This window comes from Lagopus leucura, unplaced genomic scaffold (assembly GCF_019238085.1).
Source record: "Lagopus leucura isolate 7727_CA_CO unplaced genomic scaffold, USGS_WTPT01 Super-Scaffold_100157, whole genome shotgun sequence".
Classification (NCBI taxonomy): Eukaryota; Metazoa; Chordata; class Aves; order Galliformes; family Phasianidae; genus Lagopus; species Lagopus leucura.
Genome location: NW_024962334.1, coordinates 35,456,605 through 35,470,327, shown reverse-complemented (window position 1 = coordinate 35,470,327; position 13,723 = coordinate 35,456,605). Strand labels below are relative to the sequence as shown.

The window sequence follows — 13,723 nt, the reverse complement described above, 5'->3', positions numbered from 1 at the left end:
CAAGTTTTGGCTAATTTTTTTAACACGAAAAGACTTTCATAAGATCATCTTTGTGAACTATAAACTATGGAAGATGATTACTAGGAATTTTTACCAAATTATATGCTCTTTACCATATTATATGCTCTTCAGCATATAATATATATATCTGAGGATCAGAAACTGAAGTACAAATGCACTTGCACACCTAATTCTTTAGTTGTGTTTGATCAGAAGGTTAGTTTTTTTGTGGGGGTCATTGTTGAGAACATTGATACAGAATATAGTTTTATGTTATTAACCTTTAAGAAAATACTTTTTTAAATCAATCCAAAATATTTTATATAGTATCTATGCAGTAACATTATCCATGTGCAATACATATATACCTGCATATTTGCATATTTACATTTTTATTTTCAGTTTAGAAGAGCCCTCTTTTTAACAGTCATGGTTGGCTTTATTCAGGCTCCACTGTTCAGACTGGAGATACAGTTGTTTGGCACATACCTCCAGGCCCATGCTTCTTGTTTTTCATAAATCAGTTGTTACAGTTCTTAGATGTCAAGGAAGAGGGCACTAGATGGCAAAACTGCTGCATGGCTGTTGGCTACAGAAATTATACCCAGTTCCTTCACCCACAGATATGCAAGATTTTCCACAAGCTAAGTAAGATACTGGCATTTGTTGTTTTGTTTCAGAAGGATTAATGATAGCTGACAATGTTACACCAGTGCAATTTCTATTGTGTTGGCAACTGCCAGCTGTGTACATTTTTCTTACAGTTTCAGCTCCAAGAAACAGAAACCAGTAAGCCTCTACCTTCTTAATAAGTAGAATTCACCATTCATAAAGTAGGGGTACTTACATTTAAAACACTTCACTTTTGCACCATTGCCAAAGGTAATGATGTTTGACTTCAGTGTAGATTAAGCCTCAAAGTTTCAATGATTTTTAAAAATTTTACACTGCTAAAGTTTATGATATGTAGCAAGTGTTCTGTCAAAATCTGGCTTACCCCAATAGGTAAAAACAGCAGCCCGAGGGAGATCAGCTTATCTTTGCTCAAATCCTATGCTTCAGAAGACCTCTAATTTAGTAACGTTTGGATAACAAACCTAGAGGCTGGCATAAAACTCCACTTGGCACAAGTTAAGCATCTTTCAGTCTTATAAAAAGAAGCTTGTCCCACTAAGCTGTAGGTTTGTTGGAGCTGTTTAACAGTAGCTGTGCCCTGCAGCTCTTTTAGTGATAAATGAACTGCTTCAAATAAGTGCAATTGCAGCCAACTGTGCAGAAGGAATCATTAAAAAAATTTAAATAGACATTTTTGAAGCTTAAAAATGCACAAACAAAGTATGTTAAACCAAAATATATGGTGCTTCTTTTAATGGAAAAGATTGCTACTGGCTAAGTCTGCCAGCATCAATAGGTGTGCCAAAAAGCCAAGGAATCTGGCAGAGTCCATAGATAGCTGTTCCATCTTTCATCTATATTTCTTTTCTGTATTTATCTTGCTTTAGAAAATGCAGAGAATGTCTTTTCCTTCCGACTTGGCACTTTTTTCTAAACCACAGAAATACACAGAAGAGCTTCTTGCAATTGTTTAGCTCCCTGTACTAAGTCTCATCCCTGTGTCTGTGTGAAGTATTTGTTTCGAATTTGGTAATAATAAGAAAAAAAACATTGAAATATTTTATTTTACATGGATTAGTAGCTACATTGTCTGATATTAGAATTAGTTTTGTTAATTGAGAGGTACTTGGCTTAATGCACAAGGGCAGAATGCCAGGTAATTATTTTTGGCATTCAGCTGATCAAAAATAGTTTCCTTGTCTGTAAGGAGCTTTTCAAAGAAGATGAATATAAGAAATAATAAGGGCAATATATACATGCGTAGATATGTAGAAATACATATGTGTAAATAGAGACTGAATTGTCATTCGGGAGTCCTTAATGTACCAAATTTTACATTTTGCATTGTTGTCTATGAAAACTCTCCTTTCTTCTTCTTCCTGCAGGATCAATCACTCAGTTAGAGCTGGCTTCAAGCCCTAGACATTGTATTCTCTTTTATGTTGCCGTTTCAAAGAGCACTCTGCAGTATCTTTTAATAATATGGCACATCTTGCTGCTGTCACTTTCATGGTAAAGATGCGAAGGAAAAGCCCCCTTGCAATGTGTAGATGATGAAATGGGCCCTTGTGTTAATGTTGCTGATTAACGTTCCATATTTTGGCATAAAGTCTAAAGATTTGATCAGGCTGCCAGAGCACATGAGGTTGATGAGAATTGCGTCGCTGACTTCAGTGAGGGCTGGATCACATTACGAGTCACAGTTGCAGTGGTGATTATACAACAATCAACCAAAGGCTAAAATATATCTTCTGCTAGACTACAAAAGTCCATGCATTTTCATTTTATAAAAAAATCTCTTTTTATTGAATTTCACATTTATCTGCAAGGATCATAACTGACTGTATTTACCAGCTACTAATCAGTGCAACTAATTGCAACTGTTTATGTTTAATCTCTGGAAGTTTTGAAGAGAAATAAATGAATGTTGAAATAAGAGAGTATTGGTCAGTATCGCGAGTCAGTTACAAAAGGAGTCTGATAAACTGCAAAATATGCAGGAAACAAGAAAGATAGATCGTAAGTGAATTTAGGTCGTATCCAATATGCTCACTGCATTTGTGTTGAAGATAAAGATAAAAATATGAAAATGTACATGATAAAGAATTGAGTAAACAGGTGTGCATGAAGTTGCTTCCACAATGCCATACAGAAATTACAGTTCCAAATACTCGACTAAGGGTAAGATATATAATTTTGGTCTCTGTAGCAAAAGATAAAAAAAATCTCCAAACGTTATTTAGAACACCTAAATTCAGAATTGCCCTGGAGAGTTCACAACTTTTTGCCTATCGCCTATCTTGAGCCCAGGTATGCAGGAAGAATCTGGTTAATTTGATATTTTTACCTCTATACGTTTATCCCTAAAACTTGCATGAATCTAAAAGTCATCAGATTGGCTTACCCCCTTTACAGAAATCCAAAGAGAGAATTTCTGGACTTCAGAGGTATTGTAGGCTAATGGAGTGTGTATATAGTTCAAACTCTGACATAATTTTGTCCTGGATTTCCCGAGCATTCACTGTGTAAATAGTATTTTATTAGTCTTTTGCTTCTTGAAGTGTTTCATCTTCTCATCGGTAGTCGTACTCTTTTATTCATGTGCAGTAATCCTCTTCTTATTTTAAGTATTGCGTTTACCCCCCTTGTGTTGTAGAAATCCGTTCAAGAGAGCTCTTCACCAAAAACTCATAAAGAAATAAAATTGCTACGTCACCTTTTTTACATACCATACATTTACTTCTGTGTCTTTTGTCCTTCATACATCACGAAAGTGATGATAAAAAAGAAATACAAAATGTGCAGTATATACAGAGTTCTCTAAATGCCAAAATCAATTTAAAGATAGGAAAATGCATTCTAGCAATTCATCTGTCTCTGTAATCCAAAGCAAAAACTTGCAAAGTAGAAAACTAAGAAGTAGGCTAAGAAGTTTTTTTTTTTAAATCTACAGATATGAATTAACACTGCACACAGATCTTTATCCATGAAGCAACCTGTCTCATTTCTTGCTTTCTCCCATTCGGAATTTAGTATTTCTTTGAGTAAAGCTGAACCATGTTCCATACATTGATTTATGCTGTGCTAGTTTTCTTTTGTTTCCTGTGTTTAATGTAGTTGTACTCTACTAATTATCCATAGTAGTGCCCAAACATAAAAGAAGTTAATACAGGAAGAGAAACAACCACATAATCAGTTTGAAAAGGCTTCTCATATTTACACCTAAGAGAAATGATTGCCTTTCTAGACTGGAAGAGTTTCTAACTGTGTCCAAAGGAATAGTTAATTTATGTACGTGCTTATTCTTATTTCATGTTAAATATTATTTGTTTTGGGAAGTTACCTTTAGTTAGGAGGGACTTCAAAATGTGAAAAATTAAATCAAAATTAAGTTATCATTATTAAATTCTATTTTTCATCTCAGAATCTATCCAGATTGTATTACAGCAGTCGTTTATTATTTTTTGACTGTATACAGTAATTTTTTGTATTAGTTTAATAAAACATTCTAATGGAATGTTGTATGGGAACTGCGGAGTCAGGGCCTGAACCTCTGATTGATCACCTGAGGCGAGCACTGAGTCAGCCAGAGGAGCACAGGTGAAGGCAATTCTCCTGTGCTGCTGGAAGGGTGGAGCCTGGCTGCACCCCTCCTAGACCTATTTAAGAGCTGGCTACCAGAGGGGAAGGATCTCTTCTGGAGATCGCCTCTCTTGGTGTTTTGTGGTGAGCTCAGCCGAAGGGTAAGCTCTTCCACTTATTCTCTTTTTGTTATCGTTGTCTACTTTGCCTAACTCTCTTGATTATATTGTGATTATAACATCTTGATATCTATTGATTATACAAATGTTCTCTAGTTTAAAAACAGACTATAAATTGAACAATGCTAGTCACCTTCCAGTTTACGTAAATATATGCACTGTTACCACAGATCTTAAAATGTGAGGATATAGTTCTTCTTGTTTCCCCCCCCCCCCCCCCCCAAAAAAAAAAGTGACTTGAATCTTTATTTGAAATAAATGCTGTTGTCAGTGTCTACAGCATGACTGTCCTGCCTTTATCCCCAGAATGTGATACGTAAGGTTTACTAGCAGAAGCACCCCATTGGTTTTGATCACTACAGTCCTACTAAGGCAGAGAGACACACACTTGGACCATTGGACTTAAATCTATGTTGGTGTTATAGAATCAAAACCAGTAGTTGTAATGGAATACAGAAGAGAGTTTGAAGTCGGTCCATGCATACCAGTAGATGTCACATATTTTTAAAGCAGTAGTACAGTAAGGTTTTGCACCTTGTTCTCAGAATAAGATGCAGCTTAAGATAACATCAAAGCACTTGTCAGTAGTCCAGAAGCTGCAGTTTCCCTTTACTGTTGTTCAGTGCTGACTTCAAAAATAAAGCACTTCAGGAATAGTAGGTAAACAAGAGAACAACATGTAAGATGTTTTCAGGGTTTTGCTGGGAAGTCGGGCAGAATCTGTCAGTGTATGAGGGTTCCTGGACAGCTCAAGTCTCCTTTTTTTTCTGACTTGCTCCTGAGAGTTTATTTGCAACTGATCTCCCTTAGCTTCTATATAGTCCTCGTGTGACTCACAAATTGATAGACAGAGACAGTATTCTTAATAATAGTCATTTTTTTACATTTTGAAAACCAAAGCTGAATTAGCAGTTCTTTCTCAAACTTCCTATGCTACCTTCACAGAAATATTAAGGAAGGAAGGGAAGGCAGAAGTTATGCTTCTGTAAAATGAAAAAGAAAGAAAAATATGAAAAGAGCAGGAATGAAAAAGCAGATGAGTACTGAAAGTGAGCAGGGAATAAAAGATTGATCAGGGTGCAATAAAATAAAGAAATAGTCTCCAATGTGTTACAGAGCCAGACTGCGTTATGAAAGGAAAGGAACGTCCATGAGCCTGCTTGTGTCCATTACATGTTGTTAAGTAAGCAGGCTCCTGTTTTAATACAATGAATTTCCAGTGAATTGAAAAAAAAAGTGTTTTTTGTATTTTTTTTTAATGTAACTGTACTGATGTTATGAAAAAGTTCTTTATTCTCTCTGTGCCACCAAGGGCCTTTTATGTGTTAATCTTCTCTTGAAAACGACATGAAATAAGGATAAAATGAAGTGGTTCAAATGAAAACATGCTGTAAGACCTTGGGCTTCATCACTTCTGGATTATCTGATCTGCCTCTTGCTTTTTGTGGGATGAATTTCATATCCTGTAAGACCCTTCTGTACATTGGAATGTTCATGATGATTGAATTCTTTCTTAATATTGCACCAAACTTCTTACAGCTGAATGTGGACTCAGATTATCTGCCTTTAAGGACTCTGATAGGTTGTATGTAATCGTACCTTTTAAACAATGATTTAAAGTTGCTTTTTTTACTAGTTTTATTTAGCTTTATTACCTTTCTATGATATGTTTATATTCACTTCTATCTGAAATTGCAGGAAATATTCTTTGTGATGGAAAAGCCTTTCAATTTAGTGTATTTTAGTGCAAGTTTACCAAGTTTTAAAACTATTAAAACTATTCTACATTTTACCATTTAGCGTTTTGTTTCTTGTCAGATATTCAGAATCTGCTGCTTTTGCACAGAAGTGGGGCACCCTTCCCAAAATAATTATTTTACTGTGAAAAATAGATAGTTAATACAGATGAGGTGTTGAATAAGCTGTAGAATATTTTGTTCATCTTTTGTACACATACATAGATAAGGAATTATGTAGGTATATTTAAGTTGCATACCATATTATAATTTCCTTTATGCAACACTGCCAACAAGTGAAGTAATTTCTCCTTTAAAATAATTGGATAGTATGGGAGTTATAATTTATTTTGTATTTTGTTAGTGTTTGCCTATGAGGATTTCTCTTCAAGAGCAAGGAAGGCACAGTTCAGAAAGCTAGCTGTTGCCCCTTTTTGGTTTAGCTGTAACTAAACAAAAGATACAGAAGATATACAAAACTAAACGAAAGATATACAAGATATACAAAAGAATAGATAGCAAAGTGCACTGCAAACTGCAGACAAGTTTTTCCCACCAGGTTCTGCACCTGTTTGCAGAAAGAATACAGATTTCCGCCTGTACTCTTTTCACTGTTGGTTTTGGTTGTTTTTATTGTTTGTTTGGTTGTGGTGGTTTTTTTTTTTTTGGTTTTTTTTTTTTTTTTTTTTTTTTTTTTTTTTTTTTTTTGGAAGGAGTAAGAAAAAGATGGGACAAAGGAGACAGATCCTGCCCAATCTGCTGACTGCCACCGCTTTCAGGTGTGCCTTGGCCTGTATCTTTCAGGCCTTGTCATCCCTCTGTAGTGCTTGACTATCAAGGGCTGTTATTCTTTTTCCATGGCTGCTAGAATGGAGATGTGTTTCAGGGGAGAGAGAAGAGGAAAGATAGGAGTAAGAGAATGAAGAAGAAGAAACTAGGTGGGATCTTCCTAGGATTTCACCATGCCCAAACAAGGAGCTTCAGTTCCTGCACCTTCACATTCTGTGTGGGCAAGCTGGGCTGCACTGACTTCAGTTCCAGAGAAGAGAGGCATTCCATGAAAGGCAGTCAACATCGTGCGTGTTTGTCCTGCCCATCTTTTGCACTTACTGGGACTTGTAGTGCTGGGCTTTCTACCTCTGCTAGCTCAGCATTCCCTGACCCAAGGACTTTGCATCTGAAATTAATTGTCTTTGTGTTGCATAAGCAACAAACAAAATCAAAATCAAAAAACAAAAACACAATCAGGAGAAAACACTGTAGAACTTGCATAAGCATCTTCTTAGCGGAACATGCATTGCACATGGTACATCCTTTCTGCTGAAAGAGAAAATCAGAAAGGTCCTGAATTTCAATTTAGAAGCAGCAGCTTACTTTAACCTTAATTATGCTTTGATTGAGGAGTATGCTTTATTATTTAGAATTTAATTTCATGAGAAATATTTTCATAGGAATACGTGTAACGTAATACTCAAACTAGGTGCTTTAATATTTTCCAGTGTGCACTATGGTGTTGAAAGTTAGCAAACTGCTGGCTGGATCTAGACTGATACTTTCTTGGATAAGCTTCTACCATATGCTTTTATTTAAAGTATTTTTTTCTCTTAGGTTAGGTTTATAAAAAGCATATGAAAAATGTCTTTTTTGGAAAAGAAGTGTTACACAATTAGAAAATCACAGTGCTAGAAAATTAGTATCCTTTAGGAAATGTTGCAAATAAAATAATTCAGATACTAAATCTAAATTTAAAAAAAGAAATGGCAAGTCCTATCACCAACTGGAAATGCTGTCAGTCTGCAAGATGTCATCACCAGCATAGCAGATAGAAGCAGCAGTTATGTTGAGAGTCTTTATTTCCGGGAATTGTAAGCTCGATGTGAACTGTGACTAGCTTCCCAGTATAGATATGAATCTTGTTGAAGGAGCCTGTCTATATTTCCTTCTAAAAAAGAAAAAGGCTTGAAAAATTGGCATCAAAAATTATTTTGATAGCTCTTCTTCCTTCATTTTTTGCTTTCATTTTCACAGGACTCCAGAGTATTGCTTAGGCTGATCTATGTTTCTGTTTCGCATGAGCAAAGGAACCTCTCTCCATAGTGCTGTTCCACTCTTCCCACTGTTTTGGAAAACCTGCACAAGCACCAAGTGACCAACCCCCTTTTAAAGAATATGTGCAAACTATATTCTTTCTGAAAACAGTGCTTCTTCTGTTTCCTGCTTCCCACCTGTGAGTCTGAAAGCTGCAATGATTGTGACTAAAGGAATGTAGGAAAGGGAGGACTTAGGAATTATTGTACCCAGTGCGTGGAGCATCTGAACCTTACAAGATTTTGTTCATTGGTTTACTGGAGGAATACTTGTCTGCATCTCTTTCTTCTTTAAAATCCTCTTATGCTATGCTTTTGTAGAAGTGAAAAATTCTAGAAAGACATCTTCATAGAAAAAAGAATTACTAACTTTTATTACCCATTTTGGAAGGATACGTTTACAAGTTCTTTTATCAACTCTTGATTTATTTTGTTTTTTAAAAAAAAAGTTTTCAATTGATGATTTTGTGATTTCAGAGATAATATTCTCGGGAAGCTCTGCTTTCAGAGAGTATCAGGCAGCATCATTCATGGTACAGTAACATGCAAGCCAATATTCTGGCTTACCCTTGTATGTCTGACTATTGCCTTGAAGAGCAACTGTCATAACTTTGATATACCAGAGAACATGATTGCCAGAGAGGAAGGTGGTTTCCATATATTCCAGGGCAAAGCTGAAACAGATCGGTGTAACACTATGAAATTCAGCAAGGATAAACGCAACATCCTGCAGCTGAGGACTTGCACTTGCCCTCACAGTGATACTGGCTAGGGACTGAGTGGATGTGGAACGGTTATATGGAAAAGGGCATGAGGATTTCAGTAGGCAGAGGGCTACATTAGCCAGCAGTGTCTCCTGAAAGCAAAGAAGGCACAGTACTGGGCTGCAATAGAAGGAGTGTGGTCAGTATGTTGAAGGAAATGATTTTTCTTCCCCATAGTACACATTAGACCACTCCTAGAATACTGCAGCCAGCCCTCCAATACAGGAAAGACTTGGCTCAACCAGAGCTAGTGGGACCAGCAGAGTGCCACGAGGATTAAAATTGGTGCACCTGTCCTGTGAGGAAAAACTCAACAGAGTGGGTTTTTCAGCATGGAGAGAAGAGGGCTTCTAGTGAAATTAACATCAGCTTCCCAGTACCTACAAGGAGGTCAATCATCAAACAGATGTAGCAAGGCTTTTCCCAGTGATGTATGGCTTTTGGGTGAGAGTCAACAGGCATAAACTGAAAGAAGGGAGACTGAATATAGGGAAAATCTTTTCCCTATGAAGACGGACAAACACTGGAACAGGTTGCTCAAAGAGATTATGCAGTCTCTGTCCTCAAAGGTTTTCAAGATTGGGCTGCATAAATCCCAGAGCAACCTGGTCTAATCTGATGGCTGACCCTGTTTTGTGCATGAACTGCACCAGAGACCTTTTGAGACCCCTTGCATTCGGGGCTACTCTGACTTTGCTGCTCTGAAGTGGCCACACCATTCTGTGCTGTTTTAAAGCTAGGACAGTAATAGCAAAATCTTCTTAATTGTTCTGAATATTTAAATGATTTGGCTGTGCGTAACTCTTACTTTTGGAACCCATATATGCTACATATGCTCTGTACATTCTCCAAACAGCTTGTATTTGTGCTTATTTGCTGGTATGACGTGCTAACTGTGCAAAAAATTTTGGACTCTTGCCTTAGAATATAGATACCTGCCAACTGAAAAAGAAGTCTACATAGTACTGCAAATGCTTTCTCTGTCTATGGAAAGTGCCTTTTATGTGCCAGAAAGAAGCATTTATACCACATGCTTTTTTATTGCTTCTCACATCTGTTAACATTTACATGTGTCAGAAAACAATACCTGAACAGTAAAGGGAAGGGATACATGAAGTTCAAGGGCACTGCATCAAGAAGAAGGACATGCAATATTGCACTGGTGTACTGGAACTAAAAAGAAAAAAGTTTTCTTGGACTTGTCAAATATATGCAATATGTGGACATGGTCTGTGTATACATTCTGTGAATACATTTCTACAGCTGAATTGGGTGACCCAAATTACCAGTAAAGTGAAATGAATCCACAACAGTTTGAGAAGTGCAGTCGGGAAGTGAGAGAATTATAGCTTAGTTGGTATATATGAAAATGATAAAATTTTGCTTCATTTAAAACAGCATTTATATCTAAATCTTTGATGTTAGATTCCTAAATATGTAAGAATTACTTGCATGCATTTAAATATGTTGCATTTTAAATAATCTTCTCTCCACTTTCCTTCTCACAACATGGAGTAAGTTGACAGACAAATGTTTCTGTATATCCTCTATCCCTAGCAGCTGCTACTGTATTAGACTCTGTTTCCAGGAATATTTCTTTGAAGTCATGTTCTGAAAATCCTGAACAAGGATTTTGTATAACGTGGCAGTTCTTATGGATGTTACCACTGGCAAGTGATTTAGAAGAACAACAAATGAGAGAGCAATTGATCCTTTAACCGCCAAACTCAGAAGGAAAAAAAAAAAAAAAAAAACAACCAGTTTTTAATGTTTTTGTAAAAGTGACTGTTGCATTGTTGTTTTGCACTAATTCTTAAGGAATCAGAAGAGATACTTCAGATCTGTGTCCTGTAAGGTGTTGTCCTTTGATACTAACCCCTGACTCTCCAAAAAGCAGCTGCAATAGAGTGGAGATCACCCCTTTCAACCCTGCCTCTACAGTCACCATTGCTGAACATTAAGTTCACCATAGGATGCAACAAGAAGTATTTATTTTCCTAAGTCTTCTGAGCCCAGAAGTAAGAGATGACTAAGAGATGATATCAGTAACCTAGTATCAAGGACTACCTAACATGGAGTCATAACAGAGGCAGAGGTTTATTTTTGTTGGATTTTTTTTTATTTTGCTATTTTTCTAGTTAAAAATATGTTTCTGAAATATTAATTTCATGACAAACTTCTGTTCTCATGTACTGATAAAAACTCATGCTGAATTTATTATAAAAGTTTGAGTTCCACATTCACTACATTTCAGAAAGCTTTACATTAGGTTTATGAAGATGCAGTGAATAATTACATAAGGCACATAGTTTCCTTGCTCCCAGATTTGAAACTTATGGTGTTACCAAAACCACCGTATGAACGGTATGTGCATACATATTTTTGGTTTTGAGTCAGGGATGTGAAGGATCTATATCAGTTTTTGTCTGTAACTTATACAAGAAGGATGAGAGGCACCCAAAGAAACATTTAGGTTAATGAGAAATCTGGTGGAAATTAGGAGGGAGAAAGATCTTTATTTAGCAATATTTCTCTTAAAAATGCTAGGTTCCTGGTAAGGCTTGTGTTCTGGCCCTTGTGCTTTGTTGAGCAGCTTGCAGAGACATGCTGCTAGGCCATTCCACCAGCTGAAGGCAATGGTGAATCTTCACTGACTCCACTAGCCACTGAACCTGGCTCAGATTTTGCCTGCAAATAAAGCACAGGAGTACAAAGCTTTCTTATTACATCTTCTAATTGTGCCATTTTCCCTGTTCTATATCCATTCAGAAGTGTTCACACTGTTAAGAATTCTTATCTAGCTATTTGGACATAGACAGTTTGTTACATGAATGGAAATAATAGTAAGAAGAATTACTGGAAAATTACATGATTGATGCTTAATTTACATAATAGTCTTTTTGACATGATATGTGCATGTTGCAGGCACTCTTACAAGTTACATATAGGGGTCAAAGGGTGAAAGGTGACTGGCAAGATGCTTGTTTGGTACATTTGGCTAACACTAATACTTCCTCAAGTATGAAATGCTTTGATCTCTATAAGCAAATGCCATATGTGTGCAGCTGTGGCCCATGCCTCACTATTGCTGGAAGGTTAGAAAAAGGTAGCATATGAATTTGATGTCTGCATTCAATTTATGCTTTTATATTTAGCAGTTCATAATTTTATGTAATATTTTAGCTATATGAAAAATATATACTAGAGTTGAGTGATAACAGATTTTTTTGTGGTTTGATTCAACATTGTTTGGGTGAACACAGAATCCTAAGTATTGCAGACTGAAAATATAGGTTTTAATTAGAGCTGTCTGAGCTTCAAAATACCTGGATGCGCACTATGCTTGGCAGATTTTCAGAAATCTGAGGATTGTGAAGTGCTGATTTAAACTAGCAAAGAATCTGTTTTTTTCTGCTGTTTTCTAGCATATATTGTATTTACAGTTGCATCATAGGCTTGCAATATTCTAAAAAAAGAGATCCCAGAGTATTATTAACGATTTTCTGATATGTAAAAGTGTTTTATTATCAAGGTCTGCGTTATGTCATGCTGGTGTGGAACAGCACCTTACTCCAAGGGAATTTCCATTGAAAAAATTGAATGACTTCCAAAGTAAAGGATCTACTCCACATGACTGAAGAGCTGAATTGATTCCAAAAGTTTGGTGCCTCTGTTGGGCCTTTGTTTTGTGTTTTTCCATGCAAATATGTAAGAATGGCATTCCAGGTCTGTATCCGTCAAGCAATTTCACACGAGTGGTTTGCTGTGACGGTGAGGAAACCTACTGCAATCAGCAGGACGCTAGGATCCTTCACATGTTTTATGATGAAAGCCAAAAAGAAAAACACAGTCTTGCTTATTAGAAGTCTGGAGCATATACAAATACATTAGTATGCCTTCAGGGGAAACAGTGATTTTGGTTTGCATATATTCAATTCCTACTTACAAGAAAAAAATCCAATTCAGAACCAGTAGACAGGTGTGAAAGAATAAATAGAAAATCAGACAAGAAAATATCAAATTACAGGTACAGATATAACCAAATATAAAGTGTGGTGCTCTATACGTATGCTAATGCATATAGATATATAAAACCATGCATAAATGTGTATATATATGTACCTATACAATACAATGTTTTTGTTAATATAATATTCAATGTTTTATTTCTTGTACGTGTGAGTAAATGCATACAGTTGTTCAAAGTACGATTTGAGTATTTTTAAATAGTAGCCTACAAATGTTCAAAGTATGATTTGAATATTTTTAAAATAGTAGTGTACTTATTTCTATTTCTTATACTATTTTTATTGTTATTTTCACTAGCTCCTACTGGCTATGGTAGGCTCTACAGATGAAACTCTGCAGGAGGCAGCAGCTGGTTGCATAGCAAACATTCGCAGATTGGCTCTAGCAACAGAAAAAGCAAAGTATGGCTGATGCTTTAACAGCTTTTACCAACACCCTTGAGTTGCAATCCAACGACATTTGAATATGTGATTACTTCTAGCATTGGTGTTTCATAGCAGAGCTCATTTGAATGAGAATAGTTCGTTTAAAAAAATACATCTGTGGAAAATGGTTTTTGGATTTGCTTTAATAATTTGTCACACCTAAAGTTCAGACAACACTCAGCTAGTTTTCTGGATGTTTTAGTATTACATCTTATAAAAGAATACCAGTCATGTCTAAGAGATGCTTTCTACAATAATAAGCTTGTCTTTGTCTTTGAAATTAATTGTAGATAAATAGTGGTTTTG

General features: G+C 36.1%; 1 protein-coding gene across 1 annotated transcript in view; it reads left to right on the top strand.

Moving 5' to 3' along the window:
- Positions 1-13,723, top strand: part of ODAD2 (outer dynein arm docking complex subunit 2) — a 72,730-nt gene extending 59,007 nt beyond the window's left edge. The window contains exon 19 of the mRNA XM_042888902.1: positions 13,290-13,723. Coding sequence (XP_042744836.1) covers positions 13,290-13,403 — 114 coding nt within the window. The 3' untranslated portion in view covers positions 13,404-13,723. The remainder of the gene's footprint in view (positions 1-13,289) is intronic.